General features: G+C 42.6%; 1 protein-coding gene across 5 annotated transcripts in view; it reads right to left on the bottom strand.

The window, feature by feature from the left end:
* Nucleotides 1–2,054: 2,054 nt before the first annotated feature.
* Nucleotides 2,055–27,019, bottom strand: part of myo18ab (myosin XVIIIAb) — a 145,847-nt gene continuing 120,882 nt past the window's right edge. For 3 of the 5 annotated variants that reach the window (XM_026364021.1, XM_026364037.1, XM_026364029.1), the window contains 6 exons: nucleotides 24,421–24,558; nucleotides 18,039–18,224; nucleotides 17,718–17,857; nucleotides 12,463–12,507; nucleotides 8,292–8,414; nucleotides 2,055–4,032 (listed from right to left, as the gene is read on the bottom strand). In XM_026364021.1, coding sequence (XP_026219806.1) covers nucleotides 3,867–4,032; nucleotides 8,292–8,414; nucleotides 12,463–12,507; nucleotides 17,718–17,857; nucleotides 18,039–18,224; nucleotides 24,421–24,558 — 798 coding nt within the window. In that variant the 3' untranslated portion in view covers nucleotides 2,055–3,866. Of the gene's footprint in view, nucleotides 4,033–8,291; nucleotides 8,415–12,462; nucleotides 12,508–13,377; nucleotides 13,681–17,717; nucleotides 17,858–18,038; nucleotides 18,225–24,420; nucleotides 24,559–27,019 lie in introns of those variants that run through there. The other 2 variants (XR_003299023.1, XM_026364045.1) reach the window with 2 other exon arrangements.

The following is a 27,019-nucleotide window of genomic DNA, read 5'->3' as shown; positions in this document are numbered from 1 at the left end:
AGAATAATAGTGCCCAGACACGAGTCGTGCTGCAGCCGATTACAGTCTTCCTTGTGATGTCTTTTCTGTATTTGATTTATTATTTTTGCGTAGATAAGTAATTAGTTTTGAGAAATTAAGTTCTACCCTCTCAGATCATGTTCGATAGAGCTTTTATCTCAGTGTTTACTTTTGGAATCATACTTTCACTCATCCAAAAGACCTGATCTTTGGAGACTTTAATCACGCCACCCTCACCAAGACACCCTCTACATTTACCTAGTTTGGAGCACACTGGACCTGTTCTATGCTAATGTTGCTGATGCTGGCTGATTCATTCTAGACCCTTCGAACAGGAGAAGAGAGCTGAACAGCCTTTATCAGGTGGCCGAAGGGTCACCTGACAAAGCTTGTGGTCCTCAGCTATGTGGTGTTCAACACGTTTTCAACCTCAGCCTGCATCTGGAGTGAGAGAGACTGATCCTGGAGTCCCTCCGACCTCTGGTCAAACCCTCACTTGATCCCGTCCAGTTTGCCTACCAACCCCAAGTTGGAGTGGATGACGCCATCATACATCTGTTTCATCGCACCTACACCCACATGGACAAGCCTGGGGGCTTAGTGAGGATCATGTTTTTTGATTTCTCCAGTGCATTAAACACCATCTGACCTGCACTGCTGGGAGAGAAATGAAAAAAACAAGCAGGTTGATACTGACCTGGATCATGGACTACCTCACCATCCACCTACAGTACTTCCGCCTGCAGAACTGTGTGTCTGAAACTGTGGTCTGTCGCACAGGTGCACCACAGGGGACAGTTCTGTCTCCATTCCTCTTCACCCTGTATACCCTCAGACTTCAGGTACAACTCTGTTCAAGTTCTCTGATGACTCCGCAGTTGTAGGATGCATTAAGGGTGGACAGTTTTGTTTGACTGGTTTGGACTCAACCATCTTCAATTTAATATCAATAAAACAAAGGAGCTGGTGATGGACTTCAGGAAATCTGAGAGTCCTGTCATCCTCTCTTTATAAGGGGTGGGGGGGTGGGAGGTACAAGTACCTGGGTGTGTACTTGGACAACAAACTGGACTAGACTAAGAACTCAGCAGCACTGTAGAGAAATGTTCAGAGCTGGATGTGCTTCCCGAGGAGACTTAGGTTCCTTCACTCAGGTTGGACAGAGGAGCACGTTCAGTGAAACACTGATTAGCAGTAAGTAGCAAGTTCTCCACACAGCGCCAGAGGAGGTCCTTTCTACCTGTGGCCATCAATCTCTACAATTCACGACTTGACTATAAATACTGACCGATTTTCATTCATCTCACATATTCTGTATGCATACTGAGTTCTCTGTAATGATGTTATTGTGTTTGTGTAGATCTTTTCTGGTTGTGGTTCCCTTTCTTTTTGTCTGTGTTGAGAACTGTTCAAAATAATTCCATTCAATTTTATACATTATAATACAGGATACATAGTTGCTACATAGCATACAAACATTTCCAACCTCAGTTTAACACACTCATCAGTCAGAGAATTTTAGTTTGAATAATTGATGCAACCCTTAATATGGCTTGTGATCAACTTCCGTTTGGTAAACAATTTCATTTGCCTTCTCATTTTATTGTTTCCACTCATCTGGCTTCTTTACCCTTCGAACACTGGTTGGCTCTCACTCTGGAAGACGGCAGCGTAGGAATATTTTTTGATTAATTCGGTTAACCTACTATTCTAATTACCAGGCAGATATTTTTTCATGTTTATAAAGCAACTGTATGTTCATTGGATACAACACCAAACAGTTTCAACACAAATTGTCATCTGCCTGCAGTCACTACTGCGTGTATTACTCAACCTAAAGACCTCTGGGATTGACCTTAACCTGGAGGTTTCTACTGTTAAACTGAGTTTTTCCCTCTTTTGATGTTCCTGAGCTCACCACTGCATTCACTTGTTTTAGGACTGTACCAAATACAAGTTCTTAAACATGTCAAGTCTATAATTACATGTAAACATGAGATGTGAACTGAAGACAGCAGCAAAAAAGTGTGAAGATACAGCCACTTTCCAAGAAGTTCTAAAACAACCAACATCATTTATTTACAATATAATAATGCAAATTGTTTTAACAAGTTGTTAATTTGTTCAATAATGAAACAAAAAAATTAAGCACTTCCAAAGCCAGCACAAATAATCAGTTGATGTCAGACACTTTAGGGCCAAAATCACATTTCCACATTACAATCACTGCATAGAATAAAAACTGAAGACCCAACTTCACCCACATTTAATACCTACTAATTTTTATCCCCATATGTTGCATATGTCTGGACTTTATATTGTTTTCAAATCTTTCAATGCTACTCAGTATCCAGACCAGAACAAAGAGTGTAATGTAACGCATAAGGATGTCATTTAGAGGCATCACTGCATTAAAAAAAACACTAAAATCTGAAAATGAACAGGCCTTAATGGCACATAGCATGATTTCACAGTATTGGTTATGCAGAGTGTAGTGTGCCCATGTTACAATAAGGGCACCAAACAATGGTTTAAAGGAGAAGGCTGGTTATAATCTATATTTTTCTCATCATCAAAATTTGTGAAAAGACACTAGGCTATCTACTGCAGATTCTACATCATATTATACACCACTGGGGTTGTGTTTATATTAATTCAAGCTAATTATAAGTTGGATTCAGAAGGTTTAATATTGACATTTTCTTCAATTTCTTTTTAAAATCATATTAAAGAATACCACTTGGTTTAAGTCTGTAGTTGGAACCGATGTACTAACTTAGCTCTAGGTGCATACACCCAAGCCAGCTCTTCTTGTATACAAGAAGAGACATGTTTTTTTCCCACGATTAGTTCACAATAAGAAAAATATAGATTATATCCTATGCTCAGTGGTGTTTTTAGACAAATAACATACGACGGGTGCCAGTGAAATACATCGCCTTTAAAAGAGGAAAGAGCATGAAACTTAAATCAAAACTCATATGGGACAAATCCAAGTGTCTTCATCCCTAAAGAAACTGGTAAGTACTTTGTCAAATCAAATTAAAATAAATATTAGACAAGGCATTCACAAAGGTTAACTCAAGCCTCGCAGAAATTAATTAGCTTGACAGCAGCCTTCTGCAAAAAATCTGTCAAACATTAAAACATGAACAAATGCGTTTTAATAGCATAGCAATTAGTGATTCAATATTGTTCATGTGAAGGGAGTTATTTATAATTTGCCAGCAAAAGACAATAAAAACAATTAAGCAGATGATGATGTTTGCATCACAATGTAGCAGTGAAATACCACAGCTGTAAAGAGACCACTACAATTATATATGGCACGTCTCATAAAGGAACGAAGAAAAAATAGCTGGTACTTTCCCAGGATTTAGCATTAGCTGGCAATAAGTGTACACACACACACACACACACACACACACACACACACACACACACAGAACAAAGACTATTTGGCAATACATTGTACAATGGCAATACATGTTATGCGTAAAGAAGAGACAAATAGAGGGAAAGAAATAATATTACAACCATGAAAAACAGGGTGGCTACAAGCAATTGCTAGAAATGAAAGCAGTAGAGTCAGGTCATTATAACAGAGATGTAGTGTTTAGTGTAAAGTTAGATTGAGTAAAGAGCCAAAAGGCCATGTTGTCTGTCAAACTATGACCAAACCATGTGAGAATTTGTCTTAGGAAGCTCTGACTAAGTGTTGCAAACATCTACTACGTATAGTATGTAAACATATGTCTTTGCTCGCAGGATTGCAAGCGTTTAGTTTTTAAGTTAATAATCAACTGATCACAACTGTGGTCAACTCTGCATGCAAGTGTTGTCATTCTTCTTGAATGTGGATAGGACTACAATGTCGCCTCATAAGGCCTGTTCTCACTGTTATCGTCTTTCAGATTGCTGCTAAGTCTGTTTCGAGAGTAGCTAGATCCTTCGACTGCCCTGCCTTCTTTTTCTTCTTCATCCTCCTCTTCGTCAGATCCATCAAAGCAGTGGAATCTTGGACCAGGTGGGCTGGAGCATGAAGAAAAAGATGGCAATGATGTTATCAAAAAGTATGCAAAGAGTCAAAAGATGGCCAAATGAAATGAGCATAAGAAACTTGCTTGAAAAATTTTCCATGTGCACAAGACAGTATCTGGTGGGCACCAGAAAGTATTTTGTGCGCAGTCTGGGAAACAACGTTTTTTGGCACAACACTAGCGCAATAATGGATTAAATGTCAAGAAAGAAGACGTTTGCTTAATACTGAAAGAACTGGTTTTTGGTGCTCACAAAACTATCAGGTGCTCACGTGAAAGTATGTGGCGCGCACCAGATAATTTCATGTGCTCAAGATCTTTTTTCTTTTTTTTAGATGTGCTCACGAGATAAACAACAAAACATCCCTTTAGGGGCTCCATAAAATAAAAACTCACTGGCCACTCGGAAATCCTATTGATGATCTACCAGATGTAATGAGACAAAAACACTATATAGTTTATATTAATTAAACTACTTAATTAATTAAACCATAGTATTGCTGCAATCTTAACAATAAGAACATAATGGCTAAGCAGCACAGAATGCCTACTATTCTGTGAGTTTATATAATATATTTTTTGGACCTGTAAGCATGAATCCTAATTCTATATAACAGTAGCAGTGAGATAGCCATTGTTACTACTAAGACTGATCCACAGAGTTCCTAGATCAGGGCTAAATGCAGTTCCCTCAAAAGTATTGGAATAGCAATACCCAATCAAAAATACAAAGAGGTATTAGTGACCACAACAGAGCAGCTGTACATTTCGCTATGTTGTGAAGTTAAAAATAATTCCGTAACTTCATGCAATGTAGTATGCAATTCTGACATGCATAGCTGTTTCATGTTTCACGTTATAAAGTGTATTCCCGGGACCAGAGCTGGCAACATTGAATCCTATTTGAAACTCCTGTCTAATGATAAACGGAAATACAAAATTATAATTCACACAGGAGTTAATGACACCCAATTGGAAGTCACTAAAATTAATGTAGAATCGGTGTGTAACTTTGCTAAAACAATGTCGGACTCCATAGTTTTCTCTGGACCCATTCCCAATCTGACCAGTGATGACATGTTTAGCCGCATGTTGCCATTTAACCGCTGGCTGCAGAAATCACGTAAGCTGGAAAGGAGGTGGCATTGCACCAATTTAGATGAATATTGCCTAGCCTACTGAAAAGATAGTTTAATAATATATAAAAAAGTCCTCCGTAGAAGCTAGAACCTCATATTACTCCTTATTAATGAGGCAAATAAGAACAACCCCAGGTTTCTTTTCAGCACTGTAGCCAGGCTGACAAAGGGTCATGGCTCCGTCGAGCCTAGTATCAACTCACAGCAGCAATGATTTCATGAATTTCTTTACAAATAAAATCATAACTATTATTACTATTGACCAGATCCTCCCTACATACGGCATGTATGGTCTGATTTAAACCACAGCTCTATTCATTTGTAAGACCACGCTCGTACTTAGACTGCTTCCTCCTTGTAGATCATTCTGAATTAATTTCAGTAACTAATTCCTTTAAACCATCAACATGTCTTTTAGACCCAATCCCGACTAGACACCTCAAAGATGTCTTACCTTTGATCAGCACGCCCCATATATCAGATCAATCTATCTTTACAAACAGGCTACGTCTGATGAGTCTGCCATGCACAGCAAAGTTAGCTACGGAGTTCCACAGGATTCTGTGCTTAGATTAATTCTTTTCACTCTAGATATACACTCACCGGCCACTTTATTAGGTACACCTGTCCAACTGCTCGTTAACTTTAAATTTCGAATCAGCCAATCACATGGCAGCAACTCAATTCATTTAGGCATGTAGACATGGTCAAGACGATCTGCTGCAGTTCAAACCGAGCGTTAGAGTGGGGAAGAAAGGTGATTTAAATGACTTTGAATGTGGCATGGTTGTTGGTGCCAGGTGGCCTGGTCTGAGTATTTCAGAAACTGCTGATCTACTGAGATTTTCACACACAACCATCTCTAGGGTTTATAGAGAATGGTCTGAAAAAGAGAAAATATCCAGTGAGCGACAGTTCTGTGGGCGCAAATGCCTTGTCGAAGCCATTAGTCAGTGGAGAATGGCCAGACTTTTTCAAGCTGATAGAAGGGCAACAGTAACTCAAATAACCACTCGTTACAACCGAGGTATGCAGGGGAGCATCTCTGAATGCACAACACGTCGAACCAAGGCAGATGGGCTACAGCAGGAGAAGACCTGAAGAGGGTGCCACTCCTGTCAGCTAAGAACTGGAAACTTTGCACAGGCTCACCAAAATTGGCTAATAGAAGATTGGAAAAACGTTGCCTAGTCTGATGAGTCACGATTTCTGCTGCGACATTCGGATGGCAGGGTCAGAATGTGGCTTCAACAGCATGAAAGCATGGATCAACGGTGTATCGAAGGTTTAGGCTGGTGGTGGTGTAATGGTGTGGGGGATATTTTCTTGGCACACTTTGGGCCCATTAGTACCAATTGAGCATTGTGCCAACACCACAGCCTACCTGAGTATTTGAGTGTATATGCCACCCTTAGGCAATATTATTAGGAAACACTCTATAGCACACTATACATTTCTATTGTTAAGCAGATGATACCCAGCTATACTTATCTATGAAACCAGAAAAACTAATCAATTAGTCAAACTTCAGGACATAAAGGTTTGGATGTCCTCCAATTTCCTTCTGCTAAATCCAGACTAGACAGAGGTTATTTTATTTGGACCTAAAAATCAGAGACACTATGTCTAATCACATTCTCACCCTTGATGACTTAGTATTGGCCTCAAGTAATACTGTAAGACATCTTGGAGTTATCTTTGATCAGGAAATCTTCTTTAGTTCATACATAAAATAAGTCTCTAGAACTGCCTTTTTTCACCTGAGAAACATTGTTAAAATTAGAAGGAATTAAAACTGACATTGCATGTCATTAACGGCGTGTCTTCTCTCTCCTGTAGGTGTGTTTCCTCCTCTCTGGTAGGTAAAATTTCAGTTAAATTTACCACCTCAGACTTAACAGTGTTAAATCAATGACATCCAAGACATCCACAGAGATCAAATTATCAAACAAAGTTTACAGTTCACCTGTCTCTGTGAGCAATCTACAGTGGGAAGAAAATTATTGTGAACCTTTTGGAATTTCATGGTTTTCTGCATTAATTTGTCATAAAATGTGTTCTAAAATAGAGCACCCTAGGGTTAATAATTTGATAGAAAAACACAGTCTGCTTAAAATAATAGTACACAAACATCTTATGTATTCATATTTTTATAACATGTAAAAATTCACAGTGCAGGTTGGAAAAAGTATGTGAACCTTTGGACAACTGGTTGACCCTTCTTTAGCAGCAATAACCTCAACTAAACGTTTCCTGTAGTTGTAGATCAGACCTGCACAATGATCTGGCGTAATTTTGGACCACTCCTCTTTACAAAACTGTTTCAGTTCAGCAATATTCCTGGGATGTGGATGTGGAAGAGCACAGGGTGCCAATGGCAATTCTGCCAATCCTGGTGTTCTCTGGCAAATGCCTATTAGCCTGCACTGTGTTGGGCTGTGAGCACAGTTTGAGCAGAAACATGTACATTAGTGGCCTGCTGAAGGTCATTTTAAAGGGCTCTGGCAGTGCTCCTCCTGTTTCTCCTTGCACAAAGGAGCAGATAGTGGTCCTGCTGCTGGCTTGTTGTCCTCCCACAGCCCCTTTACGTCTCCTGGTGTACAGACCTGTCTCCTGTTATCTCCATGCTCTTGACACTGTTCTGGGAGACACAGCAAACTACAGTGCACATTGATGTGCCATCCTGAACTGCTCTACCTGAGAAACTTCTGTGAGTTGCAGATACCTACTCATGCTACCTCTTTATGGCACTGGCAAAGTGCAAAAGTTACCAAAAATGAGCCAGAAAGGATGAGGACAGGAAAATGTTCTGTGGCCAACACCTGCAAAACCATTCCTTTATAGGGTCTTTCTTGCTAATTTCCCCTCTTGTCTGTTCCATTTGCACAATCGCAGGTGAAATTGATTGACAATCAGTGTTGCTTCCTAACTGTACAGGTTGACATCCTAGAAGTGACTTGAACTTACATTGGAATGGTTATGTGTTACCTTCATTTTTTTTGAGCAGTGTATTTCATCCAGTTAAACTGTGCCCGAAACAGTCCCAGATCAAGGTTGACTGCTTACTAACCACTACTGAAGTGAGAATGATACCAGCTGTCTTTGTACTAACCTGGAGCTCTTGAGGCTGCAGTCATCTGAAAGGTTCTTGGTATAACCTTTGCTTTTAGACAACCAGGACTTCACCCCATCAATGCAATCCTCCACCTCAGAGTCTGTGTCTGAGTCACCTTGACTGTCAAGGGATGAGCGACAGGAAAACAAATTAGAGAACTAAGTCAGTCAAGTCAATATAAGTGGAAAGGTTTCTGTAATTCTCTCCTGTTATGGAAACAGAAAACAGGCTGTGTGTGTTAGTGCAGCAGTAAAGCTTGTGGCATTTATTCTGGATGAAAGACAGCACATGCAGTCAGCTCAAAGTACCTCTGTAAACACAAAAGAATGTTCAAAACTATGTGATACACACTCCCCGAGGCCAGTTCATATATTTTGCTGAATTTTTTTGCTGACTGAAAACATTTGGGTTTGACATCAAAAGATAAGTATGAGACAAAAACATCACAATTTAAGTTAACATTACAAGTTATACAATACACAACTTAGATAGCATAGCACCTTTTGTTTAAACCCATCCATGTGGTATTTCAACAGATATAATTAAAGTAGATTAAAGTGAATAATACCTAATATTTCATTGAAAATATTTTGCTTGCAATAACTGCATTAAGCCTGTGACCCACTGACATTACCAAACTTGGGCATTCTTCATTTGTGATGCTTTTCCAGGGTTTCACTGCATGCTCTTTCACTTGTTTGTTTTGGGTGGTTACTCCCTTCAGTTTCCTCTATAGCAGTTAAAATGCATGCTTTATAGGTTTTAAGTCTGAAAATTGTCTTGGCTTGTCATACCTTGTCAAAACCTTCCACTTCTTGCCCCTGATGAACTCCTTTGTTGTTTTGGCAGTGTGTTTTGGGTTATTATCTTGCTACATAATGATAATGTCCCAATCAGTTTGGTTAAACCTTTTTTAAACTGACAGACAAAATATTTCCATAGACATCTGAGTTAATTTTGCTGCTGCCATTATGTGTTACATGATGCCCAAGCCATGACATTGCCTCCATAGTTTCACAAATGAGCTTTTTTTGTCTTTTTTTGGGCTTCTGCTGCCCTCTGGAGGTTGTTGCCGATGTCACTAACAGTTGTTTTAGGCCACTCAACGTCTGTTATTCAGTTCACTTTGGTTTCTTTCATCTTCAGCATATTCCAAATGGTTGTACTGGCTATGACCAATGTTTGTTCAAACAAAAGGTGCTGTCTTTCTTCATCTTTTGATATCAAACCCCAAATGTTTTCGGTTTACTGTAAAAATAAAGGATCTGGCCTCACTGTTCCAATACTTTTGGAGGGGAGTGTATATCCTGAAAACATCCAAATATCTGAAACGCCAAAATCAAAGGATCCTTCAGAGCTTTAGATGTAGACAATATCAGCCCCCCCAACAGCCCCTCAAACATAACTTAGTTTTGTCATTATCATGTCCTACAGCCCCTCAAACATAACTTAGTTTTGTCATTATCATCATTACCCTTCCCATAACCTGGTAAAAATTTATAATCTTCATGCTCAAACAAAATTTCTCAAATGTGAAGGGAAATGTTATAGTCTGTTTAAATGCACCGCTGTGGAAAAAAGAAATCCAAAAGAAAATTGTGTACAATTCAGCTGAATCAGATGATATATCTTTACTCAGCATTCATTGGTGCAGAAGAAGTAATAAAAAATAAATAAACAACTGATAGTGGAGTTGGAAAGTAGTAGGGTTACCACATCTGTGGTGGAACATAAAACCACCACAAAACCAAAACGGTAACCCGTGTCCCAGCATGTAGCAGTGCTGATAGACGCACACAACTTTTTCAATGCAATGTAATCATCTCATCTCAGTCATCAAATCAGGTGGCAAAAAGTATCATCAAAATCAAAATTTAAGAACAAAACAAAACTGGATACTGGAACTCTGTGATTTGCCCTAAAAAATCTACCCCTGGACCACTTCAAACATCCTAGAGAGACTTTTAATAGGTCAAACAGAGTCGTGATGAAGAAGTGAACATGGTGGACAATAAGTTCCACCAACAGGATCTGTAAGACCAATGGTCCAAATATTTGGATAATTCCAAATTCTCCATTTCCCCACATTCCAGCCAAAAACTCCAACACAACCATTACACTATAGTGCAACAACTCCCACTTAATTGTCATTAATTTGTGTTTTATACTTGTTGCTTGTTTTTTTCAGTGACACTGGTAGTTGTTAGATTGTATTAGCCTTCCTCATCTAGACCAACTGATGTGTCACTTCTTTTGGTATGAGATAAACAGTGATCAATTATTTCAAAATAAACTACTCCACAAGCTTATTAATTTGTTCTGGGGTCTAATTAAATATCATCCAAAAGTGGTTATCTCTTCCAAACTTACCTAGTCGCCCTTTCTAGACTAGGGCAAAACAAAACGCTACTTTATTAATAGTCACAAACAAAAGATTTCAAGGCAGACACTACAAATGATAGCTTGTCCAGTGAGACCAAAATGTATAGCGTAGTACTTTTTATGAATTACATTAACTTTGGCTGGTGATGCTAGGTGTGCGTGTGTGGAGGATGAGGCCAACAAGATATAATTAAAAAACATGGCTAGACTATTGTATAAATGGTGCTGCCTTCTGTTAAGTCTTAACAAAAACACATGGCTGCTCTGCTCAGTTAAGATGACAGAGCAGTCACGTGTCTTTGTTTATGGAACTCTAGACTTTTTAGAAAGGATCACTTAGTAGGGGAAAAGAATTTCACACATGAAATTCACACCTTAGAGAAAAACCAAAGTATGGAAAGATTGTTGAGTGCCACTAATATTGTTAATTCTCTCATATGTTGCAGTTATCAATCATCTGTTTGTGGTTCTTGAATGAGGACCACTATGCAATAATAATAATAATATATTTATTATATAATATATATATTATTATTTAATAAAATAATTCATTTCTCATATCACCTAAATATTTAAATAATGGGGAAAAAGTTGCTCTAATCCACTGTCTGAATGAAAGTGTATTTTGATAATTATCAGTGTATCATTCAATTATCCGTTCAGAGCACACAGAGACACTACAATCAAAACAACAATGGTGACAGCAAATTGCTTTAGTGGGACCTAGATACTGCTGCTTTGCAAGTGATGTAGGGTCCCATGGACTGCTTATTTTCTTTTTGTTTTTTTGTTTTTCTGTGTCTCTTAATAATCCTCATATCATAAATAATAATTATGGCATCCAGAGTTCAACATTGTTTAATGTGTGCTACTCAGCAAGACAGCTTTTTTAAAAATATTTGAGATTTTTGCATTAGCATGGGAGCATGCCTAACCAGTCGCCTATCCAAATGACAGTCACTGTGTAGCCACTGTCCCATCCAGCTCCAGAGCGGGGCAATGAAACTTGAAACCCTGGGAGCAAGAGGCTGATGTGTCACCTGCTGCTATACAAACAACACAGCATTGTCTTTACTCTCAAATCCCAAAGAAGACAAAAAAGTAATGTGAGGAAGAACTCTGCTTATTAAAGATGACCAGAGGGATCATGACAGTTTCAAATTTAAAGCTTTGAAAAGTGTTTTTTAAAGCATTTCAGGCATGTGAGGGCATGCAAAGTGGAGTGCAGTAACCTGAGGTTATAAGGTAAGCTCACAGCCCCTTGGATGATGCATTATTCTTGAGGTTCACACATCAAAGGAAAATCCCCCGTGTTTCTGCCTCTTCTACGAGACATTTCTTCCTGTTCGATTTTTAAAAACATGTTTGGATCTGGAGCTGGGCAATTGTTCTTTCATTCAGAGAGACAATCGATAAGAAATTGTGCAAGAGTTAGAGAAAAACCTAAAATATAAATTCAAAAAATCACAACAGTCTTTTCAAGGCACTTTACAGTGTAAGGTTTAAGACCTTACAAAATATAACTGTATACAGTTATACATATCATATAGAAAACCCAACAAAAGTGATAAAAATCACTTTTTTTCCTGTTAGGGGGGGATTCTCCTTTAATTATCAGATTTTTTTCTACAGTGTCGCAGTCGGAAGTGATGAACTAGAAGAAATGAAACTAAACCAAGAGATAGACTCTTAGGTTTTTCCTTTCTCCATTATCAATTTCCCGACTACAAGACTGTAGAATATCCATCCAGTTTTTAAAAAAAGATCAGGGGTTTAAGTTCCTCACGTTCTGTTCTTTCTTTTCTGATACTCTGTCACCATGTCTTGTAAACTGGTCGTGGTGAGGATAATGGGTGGAGAGAATGACAAGACAACACACAGAAAAACAAATAGACCATAGCAATGAAAAGCATGACATAAGAATCAAGTCAAAAATACCACAGACAATCTAAATTATGCTTAAATATATTTAAATAATTATGGATATCATGGTAAATATTGTGATGACGCAGTTTTATTCTTGCCTTTGGCAAACTAAGTACAATTTTTAGTGGCACAGACTCTGCATGCCACCTCACTTTGATCTTATGTAAAGAAGAGTGGAGAAAAAGTCATATCCTGACTTACAGAGTTGTCTACTGCTGCTGTAGAGACTCTCATTCAGTCTTTGTGTGAATGTACAGTACAACTCATTAGGTATTTGAGACAAAATATACTTTCCTACATTGAGCCTGGAATGGTTTTAGTGGGTATGAATAATGTAGTTGCTGTGACAAACTGTTGAGCTGAACCAGACATTAGCTAGGCTAGAATAATTTATGTATATAAAAGGGTTGATCTTGTGGAGGGAGGGCATTAGAGCTGCAATAGGTTAAGTAAATGAATATAAATGAAATGATAAAATTCCTTATGTTTAGGGCTTTGATTTGATTATTGAATGTCTCAGGAGCCAAAGAGAAACTGCAAACAAAACAGGTCAACTTAAATTTAGTAAAAAAAAAAAATAAATAAATAAATAAATAAAAACTAGAAGGTGAGCGAAACAACAACCTGGACTCTATCTTCACAAATATACCATAAATATACCAACACATGGACGTGGGAAAAATATTGGTACCCTTCTGAAATAATGGTTTAACAGAAATTTTTTTAAAACACAAATTAATAAAAATGGCCTGGACAAAAATGATGGTACCCCTACCTTAATGTTTTGTTGCTCAACGTTTACTGCAAACAAGCGGTTTCTGTAAGTCTCTATAAGACTATGTCAACAGGTGTTTTAGGGTGTTGATCTGGTCAACAGGTATTTTAGCCCAATAATCGTGAGCAAACCGCTCCAGTTGTCTCAACTTTGAAGGTTACCAAATCCCATGTTTCAGCTCCTTCTATGGATATTCAATATGATTTAGATCTGGAGTCATAGAAGGCCACTTCAGTATAGTCCAAGGATTTGTTCTTAGCCATTTTGGGTGTTGGGTTATTATCCTTTTGGAGGACCCATGACCTGCAACAGAGACCAAGCTTTATGACACTGGGCAGCACATTTTGCTCCAGACACATCAGGCACAACACGGGCAGCTGTGTTCTGCAGAAGTTCTCTGATGATTCTGCGATTGTTGGCCTGATCACTGATGATTAAGACGCGGAGTACAGAGGACTTACACAGAACTTTGTGTCGGCGAAACCACCTTCTGATCAATGCGAAGAAAACCAAGGAGATGGTGGTGGATTTTCGCCGACGGCAGTCTGCTGTCCCCTCACCGGTGAACATACAGGGAACAGATATTGAGAGAGTGGACTCTTATAAGTACCTGGGTGTTCACCTAAACAATAAACTAGACTGGACTCATAACTAGGATGCACTGTTCAGGAAGGGTCAGAGCATGCTGTACCTCCTGAGGAGACTGAGGTCTTTTTTGAGTGAAGGGAGCACTCCTGAAGACCTTCTATGACTCTGTAGTGGCATCAGCCATCCTGTACGGTGTGCCCTGCTGGAGCAGCAGTATCACAGAGAGGGAGAGGAAGAAGCTGGACAAAGTAATCAAGAAGTCCAGCTCTGTCCTGGGCTGTCCCTTGGACTCAGTGCGAGAGGTGGGTGAGAGAAGGGTCCTGGCAAAACTGACATCCATGCTGGACTACGAGTCTCACCCACTGCAGGACCCCCCCCCCCCCCGTCACATTGTAAATGTGTCACAACGTATTTGTCTCAGTGACACATGCATTTGTTTCGTCCCGTTATTACAAGTAAGCAGCTGTCAGACATACAACTGAATGACTCTCGGTCCTGTCCTGGCTCTGGAGTCCTGACTTCGAGCAGGTACATGTGGGGGCTGGGGGAGCGGGGCATGGAAGGCCCACCCACTTTCATTCAACAGCTGCACAGGAAAAAAGGCGATGAAGGAGCAAGAGCTTCGAAATCAACCCCCCACACCTAGTCCTGGAAAAAGAGCCGTGTGCCAGGTGAAGCACTGCTGCACTGTGAACCTCACGACCAAGAGATGTGCTGGTTGCTGTAGGTTCTCATGTGGACAGTGGATCAAGCAGAAGCCCTGGATGTGTCACTTCTGCGGGTGACTGCCATTGTGATTTTTTATCTGTTACTTTCTTTTTTGCACATTTGTGATAGGGAGTGGTTTTTGAAAACATATTAGAGTGAGAAATTCACATATACAACTCTACCTCTGGTAACCCCCCCCCCGTTGAAGTATTTCTAACAAGAACACCTCCTTATTACTCCTTATTTACTGTGTTTTTTGATCTAGATTATCGTATTTTAACAATAGCTACCTGCAGAGCACTACAGGTTCAGTTCTTAGCTTTGCTGGTTAGTGTAGTGGTGACATCACCACCTCCCATGTGGGAAACTAGGGTTCAAATCCCAGCCGTGGTCTACCTCCAGTAGGGGTCCTTAGGCAAGACCTACCCTTGTACCCTACTTGTGAGTCGCTTTTTTTAATATAATATATATTTTGAACTGGAGAACTGCAGCCAGTTTAGAGACAAAGACAACTTGTCGTCCCGCTTTGGTGAACTGCTTCAACGGCGTGTTACGGTGTCCGGTCCCGCTCCGTGTCACACTGTGTGGATTCGTTTGTTAGTTCTATGTATGTGTTATGTGACCAACGGATAAAGCACCAAAGACGACTTGTCATCCCGCTTTGGAAAAAAAAACAACAACATGTGTGTGGATGTCTCCATAAGATGTCTTGGTGAGGCAGAGCTTCAGCGGGCCTCCGTTCCTCTTGTGGTGAGTCAGCGACAACCCTCCCCCCATCTGCCCCCACCCTGACGTGTGCCGGTAACGACCGTATTTACATAATAAAAGCAGCTGTCCACAGGGGGCCAGGTGGTAATTTGACCACACTGCCGGGCTCCTAGGTATGACCAGAAAAGTCAGTAGTCCTAGTGTTAAAGGAGGCCCATAACAAAGTGAGGCACCGCAAGAGAGGTAACACACGTCCTGTGTTCTGTGCTTTACGGAAACTTGGCTGTGAGACCTCTGTGCTCCAGCTGAGTGGCTTTCAACTTTACAGGGCGGACAGGCACACAGAGCTTTCCGGCAAAACGGAAGGAGGTGGAATCTGTTTTTACATCAACAGTGGCTGGTGCAACAACATCACTGTAATGTTCTAGCACTGGTTATCTCTCCCACGACCTCCCCAAATTAAAACTGTTTAATTAAGTGCCCGACCAGAGAGGAGAATGTGCTGGACCACTGCTACACCACCATCAGCTGTGCTTATCGTGCCGTCCCTCGCGCTGCACTGGGGCAGTCAGACCACATCATGGTCCACTTGATTCCAGCATACAGGCAGAAATTAAAACTCTGCAAACCTGCTGTGAGGACAACAAAGAAGTGGACCAGTGAGGCTGTGGAGGAACTATGGCAGTGTTTGGATTGTACCGATTGGATTGTAGGACGTTTTCAGGTCTGCCACTAATAGTCTAGACGAATACACGGATGCTGTGACGTCGTACGTCAACTTCTGTGAGGACAGCACCATCCCATCATGCACGCACCAGGGTGACTTACAACAATGACAAACCCTGGTTCACATCCAAACTCAGACAGCTGAGGTCAAACAAAGAGGCTGCATTTAGGAGTGGGGACAGAGAAAGCTACAGAGAGGCCAAGTACAGATTTAGCAAGGAGGTGAAAAACGCTAAATCAGTGTACGGTGAGAGAATGCAACAACAACTCTCAGCCAACGACTCTGCTTCTGTCTGGAAAGGGCTTAAGGCCATCACCAACTACAAGCCCAGAGCCCACCACTCTGAAAATGACCTGCGTCTAACCAACAGCCTGAACGCTATTCCCGTTTTGACAGACTATGGGACGGACCTGTGACCCCCCCCCCCGGCCACTGAGCAGCAGCAGTCCCTCCACCTCACAGTTTCACACCTCAGTGTCACCTCCTCCGCCCCCACCTCTCTCTATCAAAGAGAGAGATGTTAACAAGGTATTTAAACGACTGAACCCCCGTAAAGCCGCGGACTCAACAACTACAGACCCGTTGTCCTGACTTCTGTGGTCATGAAGTCTTTTGAGCGTCTAGTCTTGTCCCACCTCATGGACATTACAGCCCCCCCTACTGGACCCCTTGCAGTTCGCCTACAGCGCCAATAGATCTGTAGACGATGCTGTAAACATGGCTCTCCACTTCCTCCTCCAGCACCTGGACTCCCCAGGATCCTATGCCAGGATACTGTTTGGGAACTTCAGCTCTGCTTTAAACACTATTGTTCCATCTCTGCTCCAAGACAAGCTATCTCAACTGAATGTGCCAGACTCACTGTGCAGGTGGATTACAGACTTCCTGACAGACAGCTGGCAGCCTCGTGAGGCTGGGGAAGCATCAGCACTGGATCCCCCCAAGGCTGCATCCTCTCTCCTCTGTTATTCTCCCTGTACACAAACAACTGCACATCTGGACACCAGTCCGTCAAACTCCTGAAGTTCGCAGACGGCACCACCCTCATTGGTCTCATCTCCGATGGAGACGAGTCAGCCTACAGGAACGAGACAGACCATCTGGTGTCCCAGCTCCCTCACCAAGAAGGCTGAAGAAGAGTACAACCTCCCTAAGCAGATGTTGACCAACTTCTACACTGCCATCTTCGAATCTATTCTCACCTTTTCCATCACAGTCTGGTTTGCTGCACCCACTGCCATGGACAAGGCCAGGCTGCAGAGAATCATACGGTCAGCTGAGAAGGTGACCCTCCCACCCTGGCCAAGCACAATGTCAGCCTCTGCCCTCTGGCAAGAGACTCCGGTCCATCAGGACAAGAACAGTTTCTACATTTATATTTATACTCATAATCATGTTCACAGCCATAATCATATTTATATCATATAATCATATCATCATTACTATTGTGCCTTCTGACTCTGTATGTCCCTCTTTTATTTTTTCTTCTCTTCTCTTATGTCTGCACCTAACATCAGGACAAATTCCTAGTGCTGTAAAATGCCCTTTATCGCACCTGGCATTCTGATTGGGATCTTCTAGAACCATCCCTTAAAGTTTTATTTTGTACCTGTTGATAGGGTCTTCATTGTTGTCACTCTCCATCTCGTCCTCAATGGCTGCCTGGAGGTCGCCAATCCTTTTGAAAGCAAGCTTTAGGTCTGCCTGAAGGCTCTGATTAGCAGCCGCTAAGCTCTCAATGTCCATTTCCTGGTAATGAGACAATAAACAGGACAAAGCTGAACATTATGAAAGGCAGGCTAGTTTAATGTTGCTTTTTTTTGTTGATGGATGCTATGCAAGCTCTCCCAAAATGTCAGAATTGATTGACTGACTGTACTGCTTGTTCATTAATAATAGCTGCAGTATTACTGTGAATGCCATTTGTTACCAGCTCATGTTTTTTGCGGCTAGCCTCAGTTTCCTTTTTGGCCAGTTCACCCATCTCCTCTTTCATGTCCCGGATCTGCCTCTGTAGACGTTTGTTCTGTTCCTTCTCTCGATTCTCACTGCTGCTACGCTGATCTCGTTCGTCTGTGAGCTTCTCCACATTCTCCTTAAGACGAGCTACAAGGCTCTGCATAGCAATAAAGAGATATGGTTAAACGATAGGGTGAGATTGATATACAGTGCTGTGAAAAAGCATTTGCCTCCTTCCTGATACATGTTTCTTTTGCATATATGTCACACATAATGATTTAGATCATTAACAAGTTTAAATGTTACACAAATATAACCTGAGTAAATACAAATGCATGTAATATTTATTAAATTATTAAAGGGAAGAAGCTATCCAAACCTGCTTGACCCTATGTGAAAAAGTAATTGCACCCTCCTTGCTAAATCCTGAATGAACTGAACATGGGGTGGCTGTGGCTCAATAGGTAGAGCAGTTGACTGCCAATCACAGGATTGGTGGTTTGATTCCCGGCTGCCACGTCACATGCCAAAGTGTCCTTGGGCAAGATACTGAACCCCTAGTTGCCCCCGGTGAGTCAGGTCAGCTGCATAGCAGCTCTGCCAACGGTGTGCGCTTGTGTGTGTGAATGGGTGAATGAGACCCAGTGTAAAGCGCTTTGAGTACCAGCTAGGTAGAAAAGCGCTATATAAGTGCAGACCATTTGACATTTAACATTATTTGGAAAGCTGAGTTAAATGTAATTTACCACATCCAGGCCTGGTTACTGCCAGAGCTGTTAAATCAAGAAATCACTTAAAAAGATCTGCTGACAAAATGAAACATGCCAAAAGATCTCAAAAACACATCATGCTAAATGATGAGTAAGTAAGTAATAAACATTTATCAGTCTAAAAAGGGTTACAAGGCCATTTCTAAGGCTTTGGGACTCCAACAAACTGTAGAGCCATTATGCACAAATGAAGAAAAATTGGGACAGTGTTGAACCTTCCCAGGAGTGGCCAGCATACCAAAATTACTCTAAGAACACAGTGGCAACTCATCATACAAAAAACGATCATAAAAAAACCCAGAATAACATCTAAAGAACTGCAGGCCTCACTTGCCTCAGTTAATGTCGATGTTAAAGATTCAACAGTAAAAAAGACACTGATCAAAAATTACATCCATTGGAGAGCTCCAAGGCGAAAGCCATTGCTGACCAAAAAGAACACAAAGGCTTGTGTCCTATTTGCCAAAAAACATCTCTCACTCTGCAGGTCCTAATTGATGTCGCACCGGAGCAATGACAGGAGCTACCGGTGATCACTGTGGCTCTGTAGAAACGCTTTGGACAGCGGACTTCGACAGAGCAGGGTCGCGAGCAGCTTGCCAATCACCACTGCAGTGAGGGGGAGAGTCTGGGGACCTTCGCTGCCAATCTGCAGCTCTACTCCCGGCGCAGCTACCGCTCATTTCCTGCCACCGCCTCGCCATGCCTGGCTCTCTGGAGGAGAGGAGGTACTGAACCCGAGACCATCACAGCGGACGCTCCCAGGCAGCTATCGCTGGCGTGGGCAGCCAGTCCGACGCCAGAGGAGAACATTAGCCGAGCTCAACCGGCTGCTTCCGTGCGCTGGCACCGCCGGGAAGACAGTGGCTGTTTCTGCTGTGGTGAACTGGAACATTTTGCCCGTGGGAGGGAAACAGCAGCGGAGTGAGGCAGTGAGGGGACACTCACTCCAACCATGCACACCCCTCCCCAGGAACTTTCACACAGTGGGTCGCTGTGGATTTATTAAAGGACTATATTTGGACTGTGTTATCGAGGACAAGCATGGTCGGGCATTGGTGGATATGGGGTCTACCATCTGCTTGCTGCGATGGGGCTTTCTCCAGGGGACAAACGGAGGGGTGGACCCCCACTGCAACAGAATTAATGACTGTAACTGGGGAAAAGACTGTGATGCCAGGGAAACGGGTGCTGCATGTGGCTGTGGGGGAGCAAGAGGTGAGCCTGAGTTTTGGCTTGCTGACATCCGCGACGAGTGCATCATTGGCCTGGACCTGCTGACCCGCTGGGGGTGCGTGTGTCGACGTGTTGGGGCTCGCCCTTTGCCTCAGCACTTCGGTCGGGCCAGGGAAAGAGCACTAAACCCCGGGAACATCTGGCGCATCGCCGCCCAGAGACCAAAGCACTCAAGCCGTCACCTCCCTCCACCAGCATCCCGACAACAGAGACCGCCAACGCTGTGAGGGAGTTGGGTCAGCGGAGCGGCGCACATCTGGGAGCACAGCAGAGAGAGCAGCTGTTAGCAGAGTTTTTGGACATTTTTGCTGCACATGATAAAGATTGCACCAGAACGGGGCTGATGCAGCACCACATCAACACCGGTCATGCCCAGCCCAACTGCCTGTGACCTTACCGGCTGCCCCTCTCCAAGCGCCAAGCGGCAGCAGAACTAATCACCGCCATGGTGGCGAACTCCGTCATCGAGCCGTCGGACAGCACCTGGGTGGCCCCGGTGGTGATGGTGAGGAAGAAAGGGAGTGGCTGGTGGCTCTGTGTGGACTACAGAAGCCTTAACGCCGTCACCCAAAAAGACTTATCCACTACCCTCGATGACGCACTGGATTATGTGGCGGGGTCGTGTTGGTTCAGCTCCCTGGACCTGAGGAGTGGTTACTGGCAAGTGGAGCTGGTGCCAGAGGCTTGAGCCAAAATGGCCAGGGACTGTGGCAGTTCTGGGTCATGGCATTTGGACTCTGTAACGCTGCCGCCACCTTTGAGTGCCTCATGGAGTGGGTGCTGAAAGATATTCCCTGGAGCCGCTGTGTGGTGTACCTGGACAATCTGCTGGTGCACGCCAGAGACTCTGAGGGTGCGCTTGCAAACCTGCAGGAGGTCTTCACCGTTATCCGCCAGGCTGGGCTACAGCTGACCCCGGCGAAGTGCAATCTGCTGGTCAGAGAACCGGCGTTCCTTCGGCACGTGAGGGCTGAGGAGCTTCCTTCACTACCGCAGGTTAGTTCGGGGCTTCGCCACTATCGCCAGCCCGCTGCATCAGGTGGACAGAGTAGGGAAAGCGGTTTGAGTGGTCCAGCGCCTGCACCACTGCATTCCAGCAGCTGAAGGCGGCCTTGGTTGACGCCCCGGTCCTGGCCCTCCCCGATCCCCAGCAGCCCTTCATGCTCGATATTGATGCCAGCAATGTGGGGGTTGGAGCCGTCCTCTCCCAGGGGGGAGAGACAGGTGAGAGTGGTGGCTTTCTACAGCTGCAGCCTGAACCGAGCAGAGCGCAACTACTGTGTGACCAGGTGGGAGTTGCTGGCAGTGGTTCTGGCTGTGCGGCACTACAGACCTACCTGCTGATCCTGTACTATTAATGGTGAGAGCTGGCTGGAAACTCAGCAGCGTCCAGACTGGCCAGTGGTGTCCGCAGAGGAGCCCGAGGTGAAGGTCCTCCACTCCCAGTGGGGCAACTTGGAGCTTCACGACGGCGTGCTGCATGCTAGACAGTGGCGGGTAACTTCCTCCAACTGGTCCATGGAACAGGGGGGCTGGTCACTACGGAAACACCAAAATGATTGGCCATCTAAAGCAGAGGTTTTACTGACCTAGCTGTCGTCGGGATGTGGAGCTCCACGTCCAATGCTGTGACACCTGCACCACCCAGAAAGGACCCTGTCAGCGCTCCAGGGGACCTCTGAAGCAATACCTGGTGGGGACCCCGATGGAGAGGGTCGGGGTGGACATTCTAGGGCCGTTCCACCTCACATAGTCCGGTAATCGCTACGTCCTTGTCGCAATGGATTATTTCACTAAGTGGCCAGAGGTGTAGGCGGTGCCGGACCAGAGTGCCACCACATCAGCACAGAAACTGGTGGACGAGATGTTCGCCAGATTTGGTGTTCCCGCGGAGCTCCATAGTGACCAGGGAAGGAACTTCGAGAGCCGGCTGTATAGTGAGGTGTGCCAGAGGATGGGGGTGAGGAAAACACGGACCACTCCACTTCACCCACAGAGCGACAGGCTAACAGAGCGTTTCAACCGCACCCTGGCCACCCAGCTTGCCATCTTGACCAGCCATCATCAGCGAGATTGGGATCAGCACCTGCCCCTGGTCCTCTGGTCCTACCGGACTGCTGTACAGGAGTCCAGCCAGTGCACCCCTGCTGCACTGATGTTTGGAAGAGAGCTCCGCACCCCAGTCGACTTGGACTTTGGAACGCCGCCAGAACTGGAGATCGCTGGCGGCCCTGAGATGGACTACTACTGGCACCTGAGAGAGAGACTCAGAGTGGTGCGTGATTTGACCCGACGCACACAGAAAGACGCTTGCGTCAAACAGAAAAGAGCGTATGACGCTCGCTGTGTGTGGGTGTGGGTGTATTGCCCGGTGAGGAAGAGAGATTCTCCCTGAAGCTCTGCAGTCACTTGTCAATTGTATGAACACAGAGTTACCTGACCGCGACGGTCAGCTCAATATTAATTCATTGAACAGGTATTCGTTTTTAAATATGATAATTGAAATGTCCATTCTGCTATTGTAACTGTGCCAAGAGCACTATCTACTTAGTTTCATCAGTTAAAGCTTGTTCTGTTCTCTTTGTCTTCCCTCGCCCCCTGCCGCACCGAAGGGGGAGATGGATTATTTACTGATTATTTGCTATGAAGCTCTGGAGCCCAAAAATGGTATTTGAGACAGCCTTACTCTCCACCATGCCTCTCTTTCTGAAATTCAGATTAACTATGAGCAGTATGCAGCCACTGCAACATGAGAAAACAAGACACCTGATCTCCTGTTTTCTAGATAAAAAAGGGGGCATACAATAACTCAGCCCTCCCTCATCATACCACAACCTAATACACTTGCTACTAGCGTACTGTTTCTGGATTACCATGACATGGTAATGACATTAAGGGTCTTTACCATTTATCTGATAAAAAGGTTTAGCTTCTCCTGTGCATCCTATTCTTGCATACAACTTTAACATTGTATATCCTGTCCTTTAAAAGTATAGTTTTTCAGATAAAGCTAGTACCTCTATTGTCATAGGACATTGCTGGGGCCAACACTCGGCCTACAACAAAAAATGACACCGCCTCAACACCTTGCCTGTTACCTTCACCCTCTGACACCTCACCAGGACTCAGCACTAAGCACATGCATCTCTAATTTTTAGGTGAGGAAGAAATTTTGTAAATGTAAGATTAACAGAGAAAAAGGACCACATGAGATCAAACTGCAAAACTGTGTACAGATAAAAATCAGAGTACATATAAACTATTTTATAAATATTGGAAATATTTGATCATGGAATTACCATATTGTGGTTTTATTCTTCTACTAACCAGTGATGTTGTAGTTTACACACATCTGTCCAAGCACATATTTGAGCCAAATGTAGCATTGACCCTAAGTGACAATTTATGCCAAATTTTAAGAAATTCCCTCAAAGTGTTCCTGAGACATCATATTCACAAGAATTGGATGAACACGGAGTTACCTGACTGTGACAGTCAGCTCAGTCACCTTAAAACACATTTGATCACTGAAGTGTAAACAGTTCATCACAGAGTCTGAGTGGACAGATGGACAGAATCTTCCTCAATGCAGTCCTGACATATCAACTCAAATGAATTGAAAGAAGGTGAGGTCACTACAGCCTTGACCTTTGGTCACCACTGATTCCAGCTGAACAGTACCAAATTTAAAGAAATTCCTTCGAAGAGTTCTTCACACATCATGTTCACAAGATATAGGAGGGTGGTGTGATCTTGATCTTCCAGTTCATCATTTAGACAAAGATGACAGTTAACCCCAATTTTAAGATATTCCCTTAGATTTTGTGTTTTCAAAAACTAGATAGCCGTACGTAATTATGGATGGACAGACAACCCAAAAACATAATATGTCTGGCCATTGTTGGTGCTGAAGCATAAAATATCAATACATTTTAAGGAAGCACTGCAATAATGATGTTTTTCAGTAAGGATTGAGATTAACTCCATGTCTCTATAAAATACACTCAGAATATAATGGTAACTATTGATGAGTTAAGTAGTATCAATACTATAAGTGAGTGGTGCAACAATGTACAGTATGGTAAGACTTCAGGATTTAATGAGACAACTCAAGTGTAAGACTTACATGTTTATATGTTCATGTGGTAAAGTTTACCTTATCAACCTGAACATGTATAGAGCAAGTGACATGCGAGTGACACAAGGCGATGTAGGTGATGAGTTCTGTCTATATCAGTGTACTTCAGCTTACAAACCTCATGCCCATATTCCACATCTTAACGCTTTCTCTCAAAGACAACTAGCACCAGCACCCCTAGCAGTCCTCTACTTTGCTTTAACACTCACCTCCAGGCGTTTGACCTGGGTCTTCTCAAACTCCAGCTTGGTCTCCAGCTCACGAATCTTGGCCTCCTGCCTGTTGACAAGGGATTTCTCCACCATTGATTGCTCCAGAAACTCAAGCTGGCTCTGGAGGGCTTGCATCTAAAACATAAGCATACACATATGTATATTAATATAGCTGTGCCAGCCACTGGCTTAAGTAAAATAAAACCTTTTGTTTCAAGGCATGATAAGGTAAGGTAAGGTATAACTTACAGAGAACACTAAGGATGTATGTGGAGAGTTACTTGTTCCAGCATTGAGCCAGAAATTGCAAAAAGTCATGTCATTCACTGAGTAGCAGCAGGACTCTTAACACACCAGTGCAGGTATAGCAAAAGAATTGGGTTTTGGGCTGGACCAAAATATTAATTGATTGGACAGGTATTAGTTTTAACTATCTACTTAGTTTCATCAGTTGAAGCATGTTCTGTCCTCTTCATCTTCCCTTTCCCCCTGCTGCACCGAAGGGGGAGATGGATTGTTTACTGATTGAGCTATGAAGCTCTGGTGCCCAAAAATGGTATTTGAGACAGCCTTACTTTCCACCTTGTCTCTCTTTCTGAAATTCAGATTAACTATAAGCGGTATGTAGACACTGCAACATGAAAAAAAAGACATCTGATCTCCTGTATTCTACTGTAGCTAAAAAGGGGGCATGCAGCCCTCCCTCATTTCAGATAATCAGGCAGATCATACCACAACCTAATACACCTGCTGCTAGCATACCGTTTCTGGATTGTAGCTCTCAGTGCAGATGAAGTCATTATAGTGGGTGACTTTAATATCAAATAATATAATAAATAATAATATTTTATATGTAGATGTTGATGATAACTGCCTCAACACTGCATTTAATTCACTATTGGACTCCATTGGTTTTACCCAAAATGTAAATAAACCCACTCACTGTTTTCACCACACCCAGGATCTTATTCTGACATACGGTGTTGAAATTGATCATTTAATAGTTTTTCCCCAAAACCCTCTTTTATCTGACCATTTTTTAATAAGATTTGAATTTACAGTACCAAACTTTACTACACCTACGGATATGATTCTCTACAGTAGAGGTTTATGTGAAAATGCTGTTGACAAATTTGACGAACTTATTCCATCTTTTATTTCTGAGCCTTGTACCAACACAGTGGTGGACTATCTTGTTGATAGTACTGCTGCTTCACTCTGAACAATACTTGATACTGTTGCTCCTCTGAAAAAGAAACTAGTAAATCAGAGGAAGTTAGCCCCATGGTACAGTTCACAAATCCGTCGCTTAAAGCAGACATCATGTGGGGTGGCAGTAGCTCAGTGGGTAGAGCAGTCGCCTACAAACCCCAGGGTGAGTAGTTAGATTCCCAGTTTCTCCTGGCTACTAGCTGAGGTGTCCTTGGACAAGACACTGAAACCCCTTAGTAGCGCCGACTCAGTCTGGCAGCTGTCCAAAACGAATTTAAATAAATAAAGTATACATTATTATTACTATTATGTAAGCTGGAAAGGAGATGGCGTTCCACAAATTTGGATGAATATTGCTTAGCCTGGAAAGATGGTTTAATAATATTAGAAAAAAGCCTTCCGTATAGCTAGATCCTCTTATTACTCCTCATTAATAGAGGCAAATAAGAACAACCCCAAGTTTCTTTTTAGCACATTCGCCAGGCTGACATGAGTCATAGCTCTGTCGAGCCTAGTATCCCCTCAACTCTCAGCAGCAATGATTTCATGAATTTCTTTACAAATAAAATAATAACTATTAGAGAAAAAATTTATCAGATTTTCCTTACATATGGCATGGATGGTCTTATTTGAACCACAGCTCTAGATTCATTTTTAAGATCACGCTTCTACTTAGACTGCTTCCTACCCGTAGATCATTCTGAATTAATATCAGTAATTAATTCCTCTAAACCATCAACATGTGTCTTGGAGCCCATCCCGACTAGACTCCTCAAAGATGTCATACCTTTGATCAGCACGTCCATACTAATCTATCTTTACAAATAGGCTACGTACCACATGCTTTTAAGGTTGCTGTAGTCAAGCCCCTACTCAAAAAGCCCACTCTGGACTCAGGGGTTTTAGTGAATCATAGACCAATATCAAATCTACCCTTTATCTCTAAAATTCTGGAAAAGGTAGTTTCTAAGCAATTATATGACCACCTGCGCAGTAATAACTTGTATGAAGATTTCCAGTCAGGATTTAGAGTACATCATAGTACAGAAACAGCACTGGTAAAGGTCACTAATGATCTTCTATTAGCATCAGACAATGGTCTTCTCTCTATACTCGTCTTGTTAGATCTTAGTGCTGCATTCAACACTATAGATCGCAACATTTTATTACACAGACTGGAACATGTCATTGGGATCAAAGGAACAGCACAAGAGTGGTTTAAATCGTATCTGTTAGATAGATTTTAGTTTGTACATGTTAATGAAGAGTCTTCCATGCATAGCAAAGTTAGCTGTGGAGTTCCACAGGGTTCTGTGCTTGGACCGATTCTTTTCACTCTATATCCCCCTTAGGCAATATTATTAGGAAACACTCTATAAATTTC

Source organism: Anabas testudineus, chromosome 13 (assembly GCF_900324465.2).
Source record: "Anabas testudineus chromosome 13, fAnaTes1.2, whole genome shotgun sequence".
Classification (NCBI taxonomy): domain Eukaryota; kingdom Metazoa; phylum Chordata; class Actinopteri; order Anabantiformes; family Anabantidae; genus Anabas; species Anabas testudineus.
Note: the sequence above shows the minus strand (reverse complement) of the source record. Positions and strands in the feature narration are given on the sequence as shown.